This window comes from Mugil cephalus, chromosome 10, assembly GCF_022458985.1.
Source record: "Mugil cephalus isolate CIBA_MC_2020 chromosome 10, CIBA_Mcephalus_1.1, whole genome shotgun sequence".
Classification (NCBI taxonomy): domain Eukaryota; kingdom Metazoa; phylum Chordata; class Actinopteri; order Mugiliformes; family Mugilidae; genus Mugil; species Mugil cephalus.
The window spans coordinates 23,729,127-23,748,599 of record NC_061779.1 but is presented as its reverse complement, the minus strand read 5'-3'; the positions used below and the strand labels follow the sequence as shown (position 1 = coordinate 23,748,599).

The 19,473-nt window shown below is 41.1% G+C and overlaps 3 protein-coding genes across 3 annotated transcripts in view; 1 reads left to right on the top strand and 2 right to left on the bottom strand.

The window, feature by feature from the left end:
- Positions 1–3,078: 3,078 nt before the first annotated feature.
- lyve1b (lymphatic vessel endothelial hyaluronic receptor 1b) lies at positions 3,079–7,476 on the bottom strand. The gene is made up of 6 exons (XM_047596782.1): positions 7,385–7,476; positions 6,812–6,977; positions 6,333–6,472; positions 5,442–5,858; positions 4,277–4,355; positions 3,079–4,058 (listed from the first exon to the last, which is right to left on the bottom strand). The coding sequence occupies exons 1-6, from the start codon at positions 7,467–7,469 to the stop codon at positions 3,866–3,868; spliced, it is 1,080 nt and encodes a 359-aa protein (XP_047452738.1). The 5' UTR covers positions 7,470–7,476; the 3' UTR covers positions 3,079–3,865.
- Positions 7,477–11,100: 3,624 nt separating this feature from the next.
- Positions 11,101–18,505, top strand: LOC125014654 (microtubule-associated tumor suppressor 1 homolog). The gene is made up of 8 exons (XM_047595901.1): positions 11,101–11,402; positions 12,303–12,443; positions 13,899–14,099; positions 14,400–14,587; positions 16,465–16,678; positions 16,943–17,041; positions 17,158–17,225; positions 17,422–18,505. The coding sequence occupies exons 1-8, from the start codon at positions 11,154–11,156 to the stop codon at positions 17,579–17,581; spliced, it is 1,320 nt and encodes a 439-aa protein (XP_047451857.1). The 5' UTR covers positions 11,101–11,153; the 3' UTR covers positions 17,582–18,505.
- Positions 17,761–19,473, bottom strand: part of eif4g2b (eukaryotic translation initiation factor 4, gamma 2b) — a 24,693-nt gene continuing 22,980 nt past the window's right edge. The window contains exon 22 of the mRNA XM_047595890.1: positions 17,761–19,399. Within this exon, the coding sequence (XP_047451846.1) occupies positions 19,334–19,399 (66 nt within the window). The 3' untranslated portion in view covers positions 17,761–19,333. The remainder of the gene's footprint in view (positions 19,400–19,473) is intronic.

Below are 19,473 nucleotides of genomic sequence, written 5' to 3'. Positions count from 1 at the left end.
GTGGCAAATTCAAATATAGTTTGATGTCTGGGATGTGGCACAGATATTTTTTAAAAATGAGTTAACATCCCACTACGAGCCTGTTCCCTGCATGCTCTACCATGGCATTTTCAAATAGATCATCTCCGTTTGTGAGAACGGCGTGGTGACAGTGTGGAATGTCTTCACTGGGAAAGCCGTTCAGGGTCACGTCAGATGATTGTGTGGGCCGCATCGTCATCGCATTTGATCATTCTCAGCGAAATTAATTACAGTCGATGGCAGGATGACTGGAATTTTAACAATGGTATAAATCTCGGGACTATTTGTCTTATTGTGCCAAAGAAGGCAACAAGTATCATATGCAGAAAAGACAGACTGTACGTTTCAGCAAGGAATACCAGCATCCTCTTTGACCTTGACACGGACAATTCTCACCACAGATTTTGGAAGCATCACTTACTGGAAGACATTGCCTCCGCGCATGGCATTAAAAGGTGACCAAGGACACGTTACTACAAAGTTTACCGAAAGAAATACTCCTTTAAAGCAAAAGAAAGGGCAGGAAGAGGAAATTGCAGCTGGCTTTCATTTTATACGTCTGAAGACCAGGGAGGTGACTTTTAATACAGCCACAGTGCTGTCAACAAAAGATGGCTATATCTTTGCCTGCTTGGTTCTCATAAAGGGAGGACTGACAGGAAAGTTTAAGGCAGTAGACAGGGATGATGCCTTTATTACATCCATGGTCACGGATATGAAGAAAACCAATCTAGTGACTGGGGATTCTACAGGAAGAGTTTGTCGGTGGAATATTTCCAAATTTGGTTTTGAAACAACACACGACAAAGGACCTGAGTTGGTCAGTGTTGCATGTGACCCTTTGTGCAAAAACATAATTACTGCTAGTTTGGACTGCAACGTCAAACTGCGGACAGAACTCTCCCCCCATGTATCTTTTCCAAAAAGGAAAAGGACCAGGAGAAAGACAAAAAACAGTACCAACAGCAATCTCTGAAGTTCCATGCTTTATGCCTCAAGAGTCACTGTCACCAGCACCATCACCACCGCCGTCACCACTGTCATCACCACTCTCACCATCACTTATAGATATTCAGTGTGCTACAAGGGCACCTATAAAGCCAATAATAAATGAGGATGACTTTACAAAATATGCAATCTTGAATGCTGTAAAAGCCAAGTCACAAAAAAAAGAGTGCCAGGAGTTTATAAAAGAGCTGAATCATGCAACCATGAAGTTTGAAGAAGGATTCCCTGAAAAACTCCAGTCAAAATCATCACAAAAACAGCAATCAGCTGGTATGCAGACATCATGACTTGAACCAAACCCTGGTGTGGTTCAGGCCACACCACATCCCCCTCTGACTTCCCACACTACAGGCCAAGATAGTACAGGGATCTGAACAATCAAGACAAATACAGATCCCAACCACTACAGCTAAAGCTCAGCTAACACATCCTCTGACACCACCCATCCCAGGCCAGTCTTGTGGTAAAAGCCAGTCCCTGGTAAGATTCAGCCCACACCACATCCTCCTACAGACAAAGGTGAGAAGAAGTAGTAGTAGTACACTTAAAAACCCCCTCATCCTAAAACCAGGTAAAAGCTAATAAGACAAATTAAGTTGTTTGTGCATGTTTTCCCTGTGGGTTTTCCCCAAGTCCTTCGGTTTCTTCCCTTATTTGGAAGACATGCACTAGTTATTGTATCGTAAATCAAAAAAAAAAAAGTCTATTGTTTATTGTATTATTTTAATCCACCACCAAACTGTTTCCTGTTTATATCAAAAGTTTCTATCTTGGTGCTTCATATCTTGCTTTACTTCCGGTGATTAAATGATTGGTTTCACCTCATGTGTTCCTTCCTGTGTTGTGTCACTCTGTCTTTGTCTTTGTTGTTACTCAGGGTTCAAGGTTCTTTTTTGTCATTCTTACATCTGCACATATGAAATTTGTTTCTCAGTACCAGCAGCATGTATACATAAGGAATATAAAAATATAAGCATATAGTGCCGAAGGCTAAAATGTGCAATAAAACTGTGGCAAATGCAGTGCCCACAATAATAATAATAATGGCACCAAGGATATTTGCTTGCTCAGGGATCACAATAAGAAGAGAGGGTTGCATTGATAACCATCATTCCAACTTGTTGTCATTGCTGTATCCATGTTCTCAAAATAAGACTTCACAACTGTCCTCTTTAAATGGGTTTAACTCAAACACTTTCATCAAGGAATAGATAGGGTATTTAGGTTACATAAAATAAATAAGATTGATTAGATAAGATAACATAAAAAAGATAGATACTATATTATTATTAGTATTTTATTTTGATTATTATGTCATAAATTCTATTGTATTATTATTATTATTATTATTATTGTTATTATTATTATTATTATTATTAAATGTATTATTATTATGTTATATTTGTATCGTTATACATCATTCCATTTTGATATCCATTTTTGACAAATACCTGGAAGCTTTTCAATAGTGTTGCACATTGTCCGCATTTTTAATTTAACCAATCTTGTATTGTAAATATATATATCATACCCCCTGCCAAGATGGCGGCCGAGTTGACGCATCGTTACAATGGACAGAGGCAGCCTCAGTCGCATCTACGTGTATGTACTACGTGCCGGTGGCAAGTCATGTCCAATGGAGCGTAACCCGATTGGCTAGACGTTGGATGAATAGAGACGGGGATCGCTTGCTTCTCCCTGGTCACCCGGAAATTAAGTCCGACTTTTTCAGAGGTTGAACGTTTGAGGTTGAATTTTATGAGATTGAACTTTTTGTGATGTTGCACGTTTTATGTAAACTACATTTATTTAGCAATTCATATTCAAACCCTGATGGCACAGAAAAACTTCCATATGGTGGCAGCATTGACTGCTGCCACCATATGTTACTTTTTTATGTCCGGGTGTGGGCGTCTCCATGGTTACGGCATTTTGCACAAGCACTCACGTGAGCTGGATGTACCTTATTTTTTAGCAATATTTTTTCCCTCCTGCAGACCAAAATTGTACCATGTCAATCAGAACATCCGTAACCATGCAGAACAAACATGAAACACTTACAATAAATACAATTAAGTCATTTTATTTATAATTGCTGGTCTGGTTTTGTGACAAAACAATATGCTCCTGCACATAAATGCAAAGGGAAAAACACACTGGATGGTTGTGCCTTTTTAATATCGATATCTGAACAGACAGAGTAAAGGGCTATGAGAAGTATGCTGCCGAGCAAGTCTTACTAAAGATGTTTAGATTTACACTCACTTTCCAGTTCATTAGGTACATTAGTGAGAAATGCATCCTGATATAACAGAGAGAGTTGATGATTTAACTGTGTTTTCATCGTGGAGGCTGTGGTTTGTTGCACTATTGTATTGAACTATATTGTGGGTATTGTACACCTGTTTCTATTATTTTGACAACCCCATTTTAATTCAATCCTGTTTAACAGCACCACAAACTACATCCATCAAAATGATCATCCGGTTGTATTACCATCTTTCTGATGTCTTTTTATTACAAAGTGAACAAGCCATGAAGGAGGATTTAATGCAGGACTGTTATACTGGAAGGTATTTGCTCTCATTAGAGTGCGTAATGAACTGGCACCTGAGCGTATCTCCATCACACAGTTACATCAGCATGGGGTCCAAATTCATTCTATAATATGACAACAAATGCAATTGACCAAATTTATATATGTTTATGAGAAGAAAAAAAACAATGAAAGCATTTATACGATAAACAATCCTCTAATCTACAATAAATGAAAACACTGATGTATTGAAGTTCATTCAATCTATAAATTATATATGTATATATATACACTGAACAGTCACACAGAGTTTGCGTTTATGTTTGGATTGACACAGAGTGTGATTTCACTGGAGTACTTCCTGTATGATTCGTTTTCATCGTCTTCTTCCTCCTCCGCTCCATGCTGACTATCCTCGCAGTCAGTGTGCATCCACATCTCTGTCTGTATGTCGTCCATGAGCTGCCTCTTAGGCCAAGACCGAAACATATTTCTTTTCCAAACAGAAAGCAAAAAAAAAAAAAAAAAAGAAGAAAGCGTTATTTTTTCTGGTATGACTTTACTTTCCTGCAACCAACAAAGACATTTCACACAATCAGTTTGATTCACCAAACTGAAGAAGACCAGTCAGTTTAAGACATTTTCGGACGTTTTATCAAAGTGTTGCTGATGTACTTTCGGCCATGCAAGTTAGCTGAAAGACTGACTCACAGTTTGTAGTACCACACGGCACCTGCTGCTGCCAGGAGCACCACAATGATGCCAAGAATGATGAGTGCTGTATATACGTCTGGTAAAGAAACAAAAATATGTACATATGTGATCAGCACCAGGCAGATCTGATTTATTTATACAATCTTATTAACAATATTCCTTGAATATGCAGTAGCATTGCAGATTGTTGTAGCTTCATGACCATGAAATTCTATTGCAAGGTTCACATGTCCAAAAACTTTTTTTGCTTTGTTTTGTTATCTTTGTAATCAGGGCTTGACATTAACCTTTTTGTTTACCAGCCACTGTGGCTAGTAGTTTTCCAAAGTTACTAGCCACTCAGCATTTTCACTAGCACTTTTGTTGTTGGGAAACTATGGTCCTCACTGCAGCGTGGGTTTGATTCCTGTTTTTCTTCAGTTGTCCCATTCAAACACAGGTGCAATAGCCCCCAAAATATCTTTTTTTAAAAAAAAAAAAAAAAAAAAGATTTACAAAGTTTTTAAAAGTAAATGACCCTTGTACACACATATCAAGAAATGTTTAACACTGCAGGTCATTATGAAGCATTCAGCTCCGATAAGGTTCCACGTATCGTGTTGTATACCGCTTACAACATGACTTACAACTAAATGATTCAATAATGTGACTCATAATAATGATTCAAAGAGATTTTATTCAAGTAAAATTAACTCCTAGTAAGTTTCGCCTGTCTTAACCACTCTGCCCTCTTCTTTTTTTACTTTTCTTTTCTTTTTATAGTGGCTTCCTTGTCACTATCTGCGCTTACTGGTATGAAGAGCTTGCATACGTGCCTGAGTATGTGCCTGGTGTAAGTGCACCAACACACACACAAAAAACAGCAAAATTGTCCAAAGTTTTCCTCATCCTGATTTATTTTAGACACAACACTACACATTACACCTCTTGGACCAGTCTACACGTTACACTCTTTGGCACAGTCAACAAGAGGTCTAAAGATACTGTCCCCTACTGGCACAAATGTGTACAACACACACAATTACATGTTATTCTTCAGTCATGTATGCAGTGTTTTATCCTCTCCACATAAATTAAATGTTAGATCCAGAAAATACATTTTCCTAGTTATTAAGTGAGTTAAAGTTGGGTGTTGTTGTGTTTTTAAACTGAAAGGACATACCTCCTAGAGGACGCTTTGCAGAGTTCTGAGGCTGTGGCGGCACTGACCCTGAGGAACCAGAGAAATTGAAGACCTGAACAGAAGTAAAAAAGGCAAAGCTGACGGAAGTGGCTTTTGAGGTGATAATGTGAGGAAGAGAAGAAGGGATATGGGTGGAGAAAGGTTTTATAGAGGGTGAGGCAGATGGGGAAATCCTCGCCGAACTTGCTGTTTTGACCGGGAGAGTAAAGGCTGCCGTTGAGTGTGACTGCTCAGTAGGTTTTGTAGTTTTTAGCTTCTCTGTTGAAGGCGGAGGAGCGGGTGTCGACCCGACCGTGGGTGTGGCAGGTGTCGAGGCTCGGGTCAGAGCCATCAGTGAGGTGGAGGATGTGGAGGATTGTGGAGCAGCTGTTGTTGTTTTCTGAGATTGCTCCAAATCTGCAAGTGACAAGTGGGTGAGAAATCATCTCTGAGTTATAGTATAAAAAGATTAACAGCAAGGGTCTAATAACCAGGTAGCATTTATTAAATAACTGTAACGCCGATACATGGGAACATGTAGCACAATATAATTCCCAGCTAACTCACTCTACTTGAACTCCACTTGGAAAAGGATTTCACTGAGAAAGAAAATAAAAACTAAAAAGTTTTAGTGCATGCATGTGTTGTAAATTTAATTAGAACAAAATAGACTTTATGGGCTTTGTAAATCTTACTAAATAATACAGTGAATTCAAAGCTCTTTGAACTTTTTTGGCCAAATATAAAAACAAGGTCAGATTCACATGGGATTCGTGTTTGTGTCAAGTAAACATTCAGTTTTCTTCTTATTTTGACCGCTCTGAACATCGTGTCCTGGCGTAACTGGGATTTGCAGTTGGGATTTATTACAGTGCAGTAAACAAAGAGTACCTGACGCATTGAAGCAGAAGGCACCAAACTTTCTATCTGCCTGTGCGGCCCACTCCACCACCCCAGTTTTGCCCTTTCCACAGTTGCTGTCGGGTTTAAGTCGTGGGACGACCGCAATCCGTTCAGCTATCCAGCCAAATCTATCAACACAGCAAGTGAAAGACAGATTTTTTTTTTTAAAGTGCACCGTGACTTCTAAAGCCAATCTATAACAAAATTTCATACATGATATTTAAATGGTTACACTCTGTGACTTCCCTCTTGTGTCCATATGCCACATACACAAAAAATAGTTCTCATGGAACAACAAGTTTCAACCGACGTAATTTGTACGTGACAAATATCCTGACCCATATATTATGTGGTGTAGTCACGCTCCTGGCGCGCCTGTGTTCCGCATCACTGATTCATCTTCAACAGTGCATTCTGGTCAGCGTCCCAGCAGACACATCAGAACCAGATGCCATCAGCACACCTACTTGCATGTCTCCAGCCCGTTATTCAACGCTCGCTCCATCTGGGCCCTGGTCGCCATGGTGACGTTCAGATATAGACAGGCGGCGCTGGCAGCGGAGAAGTTGAAGGTGTACCGTCCTCCTTCAAGGAGCATGAGGACTCCAGCGGCTCTTTGACTCTGAGGGACAGCTGGAATGTAAAGTCAGCTGAAGTCAGGAAGTCTGTGCCTCGCACATTTTATGTTGGAAAAAGTGTAAACTGAGCGTTACATCAAATAAAAAGCAACCTGCCAGTACTATGATTTGATTTGTGGTAAATCCAAGGTAACATGCAGTTCATATGGTTCTAAATGCAGTAGGTGGATATGTACAGAAATACATCTCATTACAGGAATTCAGATGCAACAGAAAATACTCTTGGCTTAACTTTTAATGTCCCACAAGTAACCTCAAAATATTCCTTTAAGAAATTTAAGCTGTCCTACAACTTTCTCACGATCCATTAAGAATTAAAAAAAAAAAAAAAAAAAAAAAAAAAGTTAAATCTGAGGGTCTGAATTTGGCCCTGCATCTACCCCAGAAACAAAGAGAGCTTACCTCTATTTAGGCTGGCCTGAGAGGCCAGCAACAAGGCTGCAAAGCACCGGAGTAAAAACGGGGTAAAACTGCACAGTCCTGCCATGTTTTATGTGACAGCTGTAACTAAAGTGGGTGAAGGTGAAGAACCGAATAAAGAGAACGCGTGGGGGAAGAGCCACAGAACAAATGGGATGCGGATGAGAAAGAGGAAAACAGGAAAATGGGGGTCAAATCTGCTCGATGGCCCGCTATGAGATAGCACATACATCCAGGGGAGGAAGACCCTGACAGTAGTTTAATGTGTTTGATCCAAACGCTGCAGTTATGGTGATTAAATCATTAACACATGACATATTTAAAATGTCCAGCTGTGAGCTAGTTAAGAGTAAAAACAAATTGAGGATTTTCAGGAAATATTAAAGCAGGGTGACAGGAAGGGTTCAAGATAAATGAGAGGAAGATGCTTTATAAAGGAGCTGTTCAGTACAGTAGAATTAATTACTGAAACATGTGTCTCAGTGTTTCAACCAAACATGATGTGATATGGATGCTTGATTAAAACCACTGAAAGGCGTTTCATGAGTTTTTCTGCTTCGCCAGCATCTCTCCCAGAAGTATGTTTGCTCTGCCACGCCAGTAGGAAAGGGAACTTCCTCCACAATGTTCCTGTGCTGCCAGTTTTTGCTCTCTGTCACTTTCTTTCTTCAGTCTTCAATGTTGGGATTACTAACCCACATCTTTTGTTCACTTTCTTCTTCCTTTGGGATCCTACATTTATTATACGCTGTCTATCAGCCTGAATTTGTTGGTTTCATCTGAAGTTCACAGTGTTCAGAATCCGCTTTGTTTCACTTGACTCTGGTCACACGTCGCTTTCTGTGCTTACACACATAGTGAGGAAGAAAAGATTACAAAGAACAACAAGTGGGACATATGCATGTGATGTGGACATGAATGTTACCGGTATGAGACAAATTCTGAGTGCACAACTAAGAAAGTGAGCAGGATAAAGATGCGTTGTTGGAATTATTGTACACAAGTTATCCCATATTTACTCTGAGTGTTTATGTATCTATTGATCTCAACATATTTACTCTGAGTGTTTATGTATCTATTAATGTCCTAGTATGCCAATGTGCAACAGTATATGTCTGTAGAGTTGCTTTGCAGGAAGTAAAAGTAGGGGGACGTGATTTATGCTGAGTCATCCCAGAGCCATCAGTGACATGCAGGAAGTGCATCTTCGCCGCAGAAATGTAATTTTTATTTAGTCCATTAGAGCAGAAGTGCTGATTCAGGCACTTGTCATCATTCACATTATCACATTAGACAACATTAGGCCTCTTCTTCATGTTGCCTAATAAATCAGTTACGCTCAGCGTTCATGCAGAGGTGGACCTAGCAGACCACATTTGACCCTGATTTGACCTGAGGGTGTTTTCTTGATCTTCTCTGACTGGCTGAATGAAAACCTCATGCTTCTAAACCTCACTGAGAGGCAAGGGAACACAATTTAAAATGTTCTGAAGTTACCAAATATGGTTCCTTGCCTCATGACAGGTACATGGTACTTATGTCTTAAATACAAGTTACAGAAATCAGTGTTAACACTACATTTGAATATGATTTAAATGAACAAAAAAGGTTGGAATGGACTGACCTTCTTTGGTGGTCTGGAGACCAGTCAGAGGGGAGAGTTAGAGTTTAAAAAAAAACAGCTCATAGAAAAAATGTTGAAAACTTTCAGTTACTTGGCATTGGAATTCATTATTATTGTGATTCTTCCAAAACATGACTTGAGTTGTCAAGCGTGGCTACAGCAGAGGAAATATCCTAACACAAAAACCAAAAACCTGTGAAAAGACTAGTCATTTTTCTGCCGTTGCTAGCACATTTGCTAACGTTGGCTGACCCTCCATGTTACCCTAGACTATTTTCTTACAGATTTTCAGTGAAGTGTACCTAACCACAGAAACACCTCTGGTGGGGCGTGTGAGGGCTATGAACACCCTCTCCCAAGTAAACTTGTACACACTTCTTTGAGCTAAGTGGCAGCTAGCTAAGTCATTGGGAGACTCTGGGAGAACTAGCTATAGGTCTTCTGTGATTTAAGTGTGTCTCCATTATTATAGACTTAGACAGACAGACAGACAGACTTAGACTCTCCTCTTGTCTCCAGCTACTCTGGATGTGTGTTTGTGCTACATGATGGAGATCAATCAAAGGACTGATGAATCAGAACCAAAGGGGCTGCAAGCGCTTATTTAGAGTTACAGTTAAATTCTAGCACAGCAGTTTGTTCAGCTCTCTAGTGAGGGCCCCACTGAATCGCCTCTGTCAAAAGGGACTACCAGCACCTCTAATGTCCAAACATAGATATCCTCATCTTAAACCATACACAAAAAAGTCCTGGGGGCATATATATCAAAATTTGAAGCTTTTCAGGGATCAAAGGAATGACTGAAACTGGATGCTTGGATGTCAAAACTAGATTCAAAGCTGCGCTGCAGATGAAACCTGCTCACTATCAGTTAAATTAGTACTTGGCATTCAATGTTACGCATTTGTTCCAGCGAGTCAAACCAGAAATCTCTCCGTTGGATCTGGCCAGCATCAGGAAACCCGAAGGTGAGAGTGATACAGTGCAGATGGGTTAGCGTGAGGAATTGCTATTGTATCATCACTCCCTGACAGCGAGGGTGCTCCAGCATGAGTCCAACATGTCCTACTTCCACGGCTCTGTGAACATGGTGTGAATAATAGAGCTTCCTGCTTGTCCCCAGGCTGCCGCGTGGTTGGCTGAGGCCAGGCTGTGAGAGATAGGGCGCTGTTACACGGACACGAGCTGTAAGAGGAGCTAATTGGTCACACTTCCCTGGTTCACAAGAGTGTAAGTCTCACCTAATCCAACGGGAAATGGTAGAGCATAATTTGATGAAAAAAAGGGCACACTTTGTCTGCCCTGGGTCAGGGAAAAAGTGAGTGTAATTGAAAGATTCTTCTCAGTCAGTGACCCAAATCGAATTGCAGACTCTTTAATCGAATCAGATATTTCTCCTGAAGCTCTGTTTTAAAGAAATACACACTCACCAGCCACTTCATTGGGTACGTTAGTGCAACCAGTCCTGATGCTAAAAGCAGGGCTATTTTATTAGCATGCATCCAGTTTCCCTTGTGTGTCTGATGAAGTGGCCAGTGAGTGTATATTAAATTGAATTAATTTGTTACATGACATTTCTGCGTACAGCTGTACTCCAGTCTGAACTATTGGTTTCTCTCTGGAGACTCTACATCATAAGTATGTTAAACACTTGCTTCTCAACAGTATTAAACTCAGGGGAAATGACTGATGCTATCATGTTATCATGCAGCATCTTTAAAATCATGACACCATTGAATTCCATACTTCACAAAGAGCAGCATAGTCATAGGAATCAGTTTTTCCATATAAAGCTTAAAGAAACCCATCTGGTTTTAAGGCCTTGCTCTCTCTGCCTCTCTTCCATCAGCTATGAAGTCCAAAGTTTGTAAAAGGTGCCCTCATAGAAAAACACAGGCACCATTTGCCTACGTCCAATGCAGTTTGTCGTCTTGTGTTACCTAATAAATAATAAAAGAAGCTGGGTTGGTGATAGGATCCACCCAGTGAACTACTCGTGAAACTGAGAACTTCACTGAGGTCGCTGACCCACGTTCTAACCGCAAGCCAGAAGCCCCTGCCACATCTCGGAGCATCATCGCAACAACACTGACATTTTGGCAGAACGGCGCTGGTCTCAGCCTGGAAATGTCAATCAGAGCCAAGTCCCACACTGACCTGCAGACGGCCGGCATGTCCTCGCTGGACGACAGCCTCTACAAGCCGTACTCCATGAGCAGCAGCAACGTTAACAGGGGCAGCCGGTTCGGGAACGGGGTGACAGAAGAGGTCAAAGTTCTCCCCAGGAGGCCCGTGAGGGCGGTCAGACCGGTCAGCGCCAGCGGATCCTTCCTCCAGATCAATCACTTGCAAGGAGAGCTGGTCAGGAAGAGGAAGGTAAGACGATGAGGGGGGAATGAATACACAGAGATGAAAGAATTCTGCCTTCATCAAAACCACGCCACAGAATTATTAGAACTATGCACTCATGTTTTTTTTGTTTGTTTTGTACAGCTTGCCGTTGATTTCTAACATGGCTCGCAACTGCAAGTGTAGCTGCACATAGTAGTAGGACAAAGTAGGAGTTCCCTCTAGTGCAACTGTTGCTGTAAACACATCCAAGCAGGAAACGCCTAATGAATATTAATGACTGCGTGCAGCAGAGCACTTCTGATCCCACAGTTGTCTCCTATGAAGATGACGAACATTTCAATCTGAAGATGAGGTGGAGGAGCTTGTCAAAACATGGCTGCTATTCTGTTTTCAGCAGCTGCATTATCGCAGGCATTCAGCGTCCTCGTACTTTTCAACAAAGCTTTTTTTTCCCGAAGAAGCAATTGATTTTTTTTCACCCGAACTTACTGGGCATCAGCACGGCCCCCGCAGCCACCCCTCCACAACAGCCCTGTTGTGGAGAATCTGCAGGCTACTAAATGAGCAGAGTTTTTTTTTTTTTTGCAATTCTGGGGCTTTAAGGTCATGTAAGGAGTGTGAAAATGTGACATTTGAACACCCACAGCGACTATAATTTCACTTCTCACATACTGTGTGCTACGTCAGCAATGAAAGACATTCTTCAAAACATTAATGTAAAGAACTGGACATAAAATGGTCAAGTGAGAGGGATGGGGGTGTGTTATGTACTTTGAGTGAAAGTAATTGTCATCATGGTCGGAATGAGGAATATCTTGATGGAGCATTTTGACAGCATATTCCATGATTTTATGCGTTTGTATATTTTGGAATGAGGTTCTATGTTCCACCTCACACGCCATGGATAATGTAAACTTCTTTCAGGAATGTGAGGATCTGAAGAAAGCAAACAAGTACTTATCAAATGAGATCCACATGGAGAGGATCGTGATGCGCACAGAGAACGAACTGACCATGAGGAACCTCAGGAACCTGAACCAGGAGCTGCAGGCTGAAGTCAAAGAGGTGAGCTGGAAAAAAACAGACACGGGATGAAACAGCAAATCCATCAAGAGCTTTACTGGTCTTTTGAGGACTACAAAAGAAGGTATAGATCTTCATAAAAACCACCACACACCAATATAGCCCCCAAAAAAATGTCTTTATAGGAGAGAACAAATACATCTTCCTTTCCCCTTCAGAACTAGTAACTGTCCTGTTGTATTTTTGCTGTTAGTTAGATGTCTGACACTTTCACTAGACATACATAAATTTATAACATCAACATGTAACATTGGCTACATCGTGTTCAGCAGGCTCAAATGTAGCTAACTAGGTTCCGGGGGTTTTACTATAAAGTTGCATCTCTATTCTGCTGGGAGTCACATATAAACCAGTACTACCTGATGATGGGGGCTGTGTACTCTACATTAAATACTGTGTGACAACAGTGTATATGCTGCAGGAACTGTTCTGTATTCATATCTCAAAGACATATGTACGGAGTCAAAAAAGAAAGATATTAAAACCCAGAGATTATTCTTCCAGGATGATTCTTTCTGAAATGTCACTGCATTGTTGTCTTCTTTACAATAGACGCTACTGATAATAACATAGAAGATGGGTGCTCAAAACTAAAGTACTGTAGAATGAAGCTGATGCTGAAGTGTGGCAACTTGGGGATGTGAGTCAGTGCCAAAAGACCTCCATGTTAAAATGCATGTGGAGCTGAAGTTGTAATTGACTCAATTGTTATAGGAATGTCCAGTTTTGTACAGTGCTATTTTTTTTCTCTGAAATCCAAATGCTGTACCAAGGTACACATTTACAGAAGGAATAAGCATATTTACAGCCTGAAACTAAGGTGAGATGACAACTTTATGGAGATAACCACAAGCATGGCTTTGAGTGATGTCAGGTAGCTGCCTCAGCTACCAATCCACCAAATCCTATGGGATTTGGTGGGTTTGTCCATCTTTAGACATAGTCAATATCCAAACTCCAAAGCACTAGTCTGACATTACCACAACACAACCAATATGGTATTTTTGTTTATCCTCTTGGTCTAACAATACCAGTATCTTTCACTTATCAAGTTCCAGTGTGAAACTTGTGCCCCTGTTAAAAATGTATCTTTTTTTTCAGACCACTGAGGAAACTGGCAGTACTCTTACAGACAAATAATCTGATATTTTCAGTATTAGTAAAATAGGAAGAATCTTTGTCGCAAGATGCATCATATGAGGAATACCAATGTGTAAAATCTCTAGTTCGCATAGTTGGTGGTATTGATCTTACCACTACAATGGACTTTCATGTTGTATCATTGACCTAAACCCATTCTTATCATATACTAAAAGCAAGACCCTTACTCTGACTCAGAGTGGTCAGAGTCACATTACATGTAGAAACAAAGGCAGGCCTCTACTGTTTCCTCACCAAGTCACTGCAGCACACACACCTCTCCATGACCTCCATCAGCTGAAGCAGAAGCTGTACCAGAGCCAGCAGAGGGCCACGTTGTGCTCGCGAGCTGCAGACGAGGCCGAGGAGTCCAGGGGGGAGGCCGAGAAGAGCAGGGCCCTGGCTGAGGCTAGGGCCCTCGGTTGTCAGCGGGACAAGGACGTAGCCGAAGCCGACAGGGGACGCCTGAGCGAAGAGCTGCAGCAGCTTAAGAAGGAGGTACACATTCAACACAGAAAACTAAAACATATATGCTAACAACAGAGAAGAGATAATTATAGGGAGTCTGTAGTGAAATAGACAACCGTTGCATACATCTACTGTACCACACTGTGGATGTGACAGAGACCTGTTATGTTGAAAGTCCAGCATTATTAAGCAGTCATGTTACTTCAGTTCAAATAATAAGTAAGTTATAATTTTGCAACAGTGGGCATTACATTTTTTCAGAAATAGGTTCCCTCAATTAACCAGGGCACAAACAGGATATAATGTCTAATCTGACTTTCCCCTCTGCAGCATGCTGATGTGCAGCTCTCACTGGCAAAAACAGAGAAGAATTACTTTGAGACCAAACTGAAGCTAGACCGGGTGTCTGGGGAGAAACAGGCCTTGCTGCAGGAGAACAGGAGCCTGGAGGCAGACAGAGACGACCTCCGACACAAGCTGAGACAGGTCACACAAGAAAATGTCCAAATTAAAGAGAGGTGGGTATATCGGTGTCCAGTGCTTTTTAGTGTGCTGTAATTCTCAAATGTTACATTTAGGTTTGTTCATTAGTAAATGATAATAAGGTCAGGCAGCAACATTCTGGAATGGTTTGAGCCTTAATACTAATAAAAAAAATGTTTTAGATTGCTTTAAAGCACTCTAAAACCGAAATCAAATGTTTGCAAAATAATGGCAATTAACTAGAGTGATTCAGAGAGTCTTAAATAATTACATAAAAACAATCAAAAAATGGCCTTTGTCACCCTTGATTTTAAATAGCACTTTACATTGCTTTATGCTGTCATTTTCTGTCAATACAAGTCAAAAAACAAATCAGTATTTGAAAAGAATTGCCAGCTTACTCCACGAAAAGACATGAAGTGACATAACCACTCATTTGATGTCATGTATAAACAGGTGTAAAACAGTCAAATGCATGGGTGAGGGACTAAAAGAGAAATACTCTGTGTGTTAGCTGTCTAACAACAGTAAGAAAACCCTTGAAGTGATTTTATGTACTGTAAAGGACAACCTAAGAGGACCAAGTATTGAGCCCTGTTGCACACCATTTTGCTGCACATCTGGTTGAATAAGAATTTCTTTTTAACACTTTTAAACACAAGTTAAGTGTAATATGTAAGCTAACGTTTTTTATGATATCTGCAGCAGACAAAAGGCAACTAAGGAGAGTTTTGTAGGTTTGTTGCTGGCCAGTTGCTTCTTGAAACTAATCAGAAACTCAAATTATATTTGTGAACTGAAGCTGCTTAATGAAAGGGACGTTCAAACAATGTGGAAGAGTCCAGAGAAGTTGAAGAATATCTTTTTCTTAAAAGAAAAAAGATGAAGACTGAAATGTCAAATACTTTATGAAGAATGATTTCAGCATTAGCACATTCCAGCTATAGGAATACATCAGTACTGGCCACCCAGTACCCAGTTGGTGCAAATGAATGCATTGTTTGCACTGTTAAACACTGCCAAAAATGGACAAAGAAGAGCAAGACCAGGCACATCTTGGTCTTGACTGTCGTGTTTTTTATGGCCTTCTTGTATCTTTTTGTGTCTGCTAAATACTCACTGTCCAGAGCATTAATCAGCCACTGTGCTATAACAATCACGACCTTCCACTTAACAGCTCTTTGAGCATAATCAAATAAGAAGAGGTCTAATCTTAGAAGAACAGAGGAGACGAAAACAGTGGAGGCAAAGATGAAAGTCAGAGGGGGTGTGCTGTTCTATTCCGAGGCACCTACCTTAAAAGACATATGGTGTATTATGAAAGGCTAAACTCCCTAATAGTTAAAGCCCATTATATCACACTTGCTCATCTTCATTTGGACAGAAGTACAGGTGGTCCGTGTGGTCCTAATGAACAAGAGTGATTCTTCAAAGAATTTGTTGCAGAAAAGACCTAAATCCAGATGTGCAGAGATGCTTGTCCAAATACCCTGTGTCTGACTGGGGGACACAACGGAAATGTTTTTCATTTTAACAGTGCCATCTTCTGTTCATGTTTTTATTTGTTCTTTTGCACATGAAAGTGAAGCGAGTCACTTTCATTTTAACAGCAGGACATAAAGGAATTGGATACAGCATTTTGTTTAATAGTACCATACTTTGAAAACTCAAGACACGGCCATGGTCCAAAATGAAGGTCAGAAGATGAGACGATGAAGAAATTGAATAGGAAAAGGAAATGAGAACACAGCATGATTAACGGCCCAAAAATAAGAGCGCTTGAACATATACTGTTTATTCAGAGGCATTTAGAGCAAACATGTGAGGCTGCGTGGAAATGAAGTCACTACTGTTAACTCGGTACTCTGGATTTAATATGTTGGGATGTGACTTCAGTGCTGTGTGTTTGCAGTGAGCTGAATTGGAGGCGAAGAGCAATAGCTTCAGAGGAGGAGAGCAAAAAGGCCAGCCAGGCTCAGAGGGAGGCCGACGCAGAGAGGCGCCTGGCTGAGAAGGAGAGGCAGGAGAGAACGGCCGAGTGCCTCAGCTGGAGGGAGAAGCATCAGCAGTTGGCCAACACGCTCCGAGCTCAGGAGGACCTGAAGGCTCTGAGGCAGAATAAAGCAGTATGAAAGTATCCCTGGCATACTTTGACTGAACAAATAATTACTTCTGTCCTGTGAAAAAAAAAAAAAAGAAAAAGAAAAATATGCTATTGGGTTGAAGAAACGTCAAGCTAAGAACACTTGGCTAACCCCGGTTCATATACAACCACTCTGCCTACTGTGGAATGTATGGCATCCAGACAGGGGTCAAATGTGTCTTTTTCTGTTTTTGTGCCGGTTAAACACATGTTTCAGGTTCACTTTACAAGTATTTGTCCTCACCAGTGTCAAGCCAACATCAAGAGCTACTTCCTGTGCATGACAGAGAGCGATCAGAGGGTAAAAATCCTCAAAAATCCAGACGGCGCCCCGAGAAACTTCACGGTGAGATGACCCCGTGCTTCAAGTAGTAAAAAATGGACTTTTAAATAGAAAGGTTTTTAATCTCATAGCTGAACCCTGGAGCTGCTGCCTGACTTAAATCATGTCATTTTACTCAGGAAAGCGATCCTGTGTACATCTCCACTCCAGATTCCAGTGCTGAGGAGCCCGAGAGGAGTCCATCCAGGTAAACAAACTGACGGACGCAGCTGATATAGGCCAAGTGGCCACCAGGGGGCCTCACACACAGCAATATTCCTGGCGTAGTAGGGACTGTCTAGGGCCAAGATGGGGATTTCAGTGATGGAAGCTGTTGTTTTGACACTATGAGACACAGTTGTTCTGTTTAAACACATCTCTTGCATTGATTTGTGGTCTCTCAGGACCATGTTCAGGGTTTCTGCCCCAAGCACAGGGAGGGATCTGGGTCCGAGTCACTTCGATGACCTGCCAGCCTTCGGAGGGGACCGACCCGACTCCGCCCCTGCGCGCAGAAGTAGGAAGGTGGTGGAATACTTCTGGATCCCCACAGACCAGGAGTGATCCAGATCGAACTTACGTGGCCCTTGTCAAGGAACGTGAACCCGAGCCGCTCACTGGACACCAGTGAGATAGACGGTTGTCATCTCAGATGTACGTGTGTGTAACATGGTGTGAATGGATTTACTGCAGTTAGCATGAGATGTGGAAAGAGACGGAGCACAAATAAATGAGAAAAATAGTATTGGTGCTCATGTCCTGGACTTTATTGACATTAAAGCAGTAGAGGTGCATAATAATTAAGAACGCCTTACGAGAAGACCAAAATCCATTGTCGTACACAGAAACATGGCTCGAGAGCACCATTCTCGGGTAAAACGCAGCATTATCGTTTGTTATTAGCGGTTACACTTTAGTGAGGGGGAATCATCAATTACCAACCTGAATTTGCCAATTCCAGAAACCACTTTTTCTGAGCCTTTCAAAATAAAACAGGGCCAGGCTCAGATTGCTGAACACATAGTGAAAGTCCAACTTTTAACAGGTGCATTTCAGAGGATGCCGAATTACTAAAAACAAGCTCTTCTTTCCTTCTTCAGTATTAATAGTTGTAAACCGTGTGAGGCTTCATTGAAAACATCTACTTCAATCATTTTTGTTTTTTTGTGCAATTAGGCCACGACTAAACGAAGTACTTCAGCATTTGCTTGGGCTCTAGATTCTTCTTAGTAGATTTCCTTAATACTCCAGCACAAAAGAACAAAACGAAAAGCCCATCTAACTAAGAGGTAGAAACACAGGCAACTCTGAAACGTTACGGCGGCACACCAATGTTTGACAGCTGTTTTTTTTTTTCATTAAATATTGTAACATTTGGAGGATAAGTATTGCAAACACTTGTGATAAAAGACGACAAAAGAGGACAGATAACAAAAGGGACAAACCCCGTCTGAAAGAGAGTTAATTAAAAAAAAAAAAGTGAATGCTCATCATCAGTAACTGTCAAGAGCACTTTGACTAAAAAAAAGAGCAGAAAACTGGTATTTAGCGAGCATAGGTTGATTAAACATGCACCTTGATTTGTTATTAAATGTTCTGTCAGGTTATGCTTCACTCTCACTTCTCTGGGCCCTCTTGTCATATGCCACACTTTCTGAAACAAAGGCTAGAAGTCACATGTTGCCTTGATTTTCACTCTGCAGCCTGTTCGTCTAAATCCCTCTCTGCTCTGTTTAAGCTCAGCATCCAGTGTGATGGAAGGGAAGTCAGGTTCAGCCCCTACAGAAGATCACAAAGCAGCACACTGACGAGACCTGACGAGTCGTATGCTTTTAAACTAGGATTAGAGGAGATCACCACTACTCTTGACTTACTTAGGGGGAAATCCTACACATTCTTAAATAAAGCCGTTTCCTAACAGGGAAGGGTCAAATCAGTAAAGTTGAGTGGAACTGAAAACATGCAATACAGTGGGGAAAAAAGTGACAAACCTTACATGGTCGGAGCAACAAAGAAAAAAAAAACATATTTGAGCCACTCTCAACTTCAAGAATTCATGTAGCTGATCAGGACGTAGATTGAAAAAAATCAAACATCCATTAGGCAACAGATCAAACGATGCTTCTCAGCCCATCACGGTGCAGGTGGTAGCACACAAGGCCCTACAGGTACAAGCTTTCAGGTTTATATTTGTAAGAGAGGCGGCTGAGTGCCACGTGGTAGTGGTTAAACAAGCATGGAGTTTAATAAAGGAAAGGCAAGTCTAATAATAAGATGAGGAGGGGGATCTAGACCATTATTCTTCTGCTTGGTTTCTCAGTCTGCTTCATCCTCAGACTCCTCCTCTTCTGCGGTCTCCAGCCAGGTGAGCCACTGGTTTACCTGAGGGGAAAAGAGAAAAGCCGAAACATGCATTAAATTCAAACTTTGACAAAATGTTATTATTATGGAGTTTG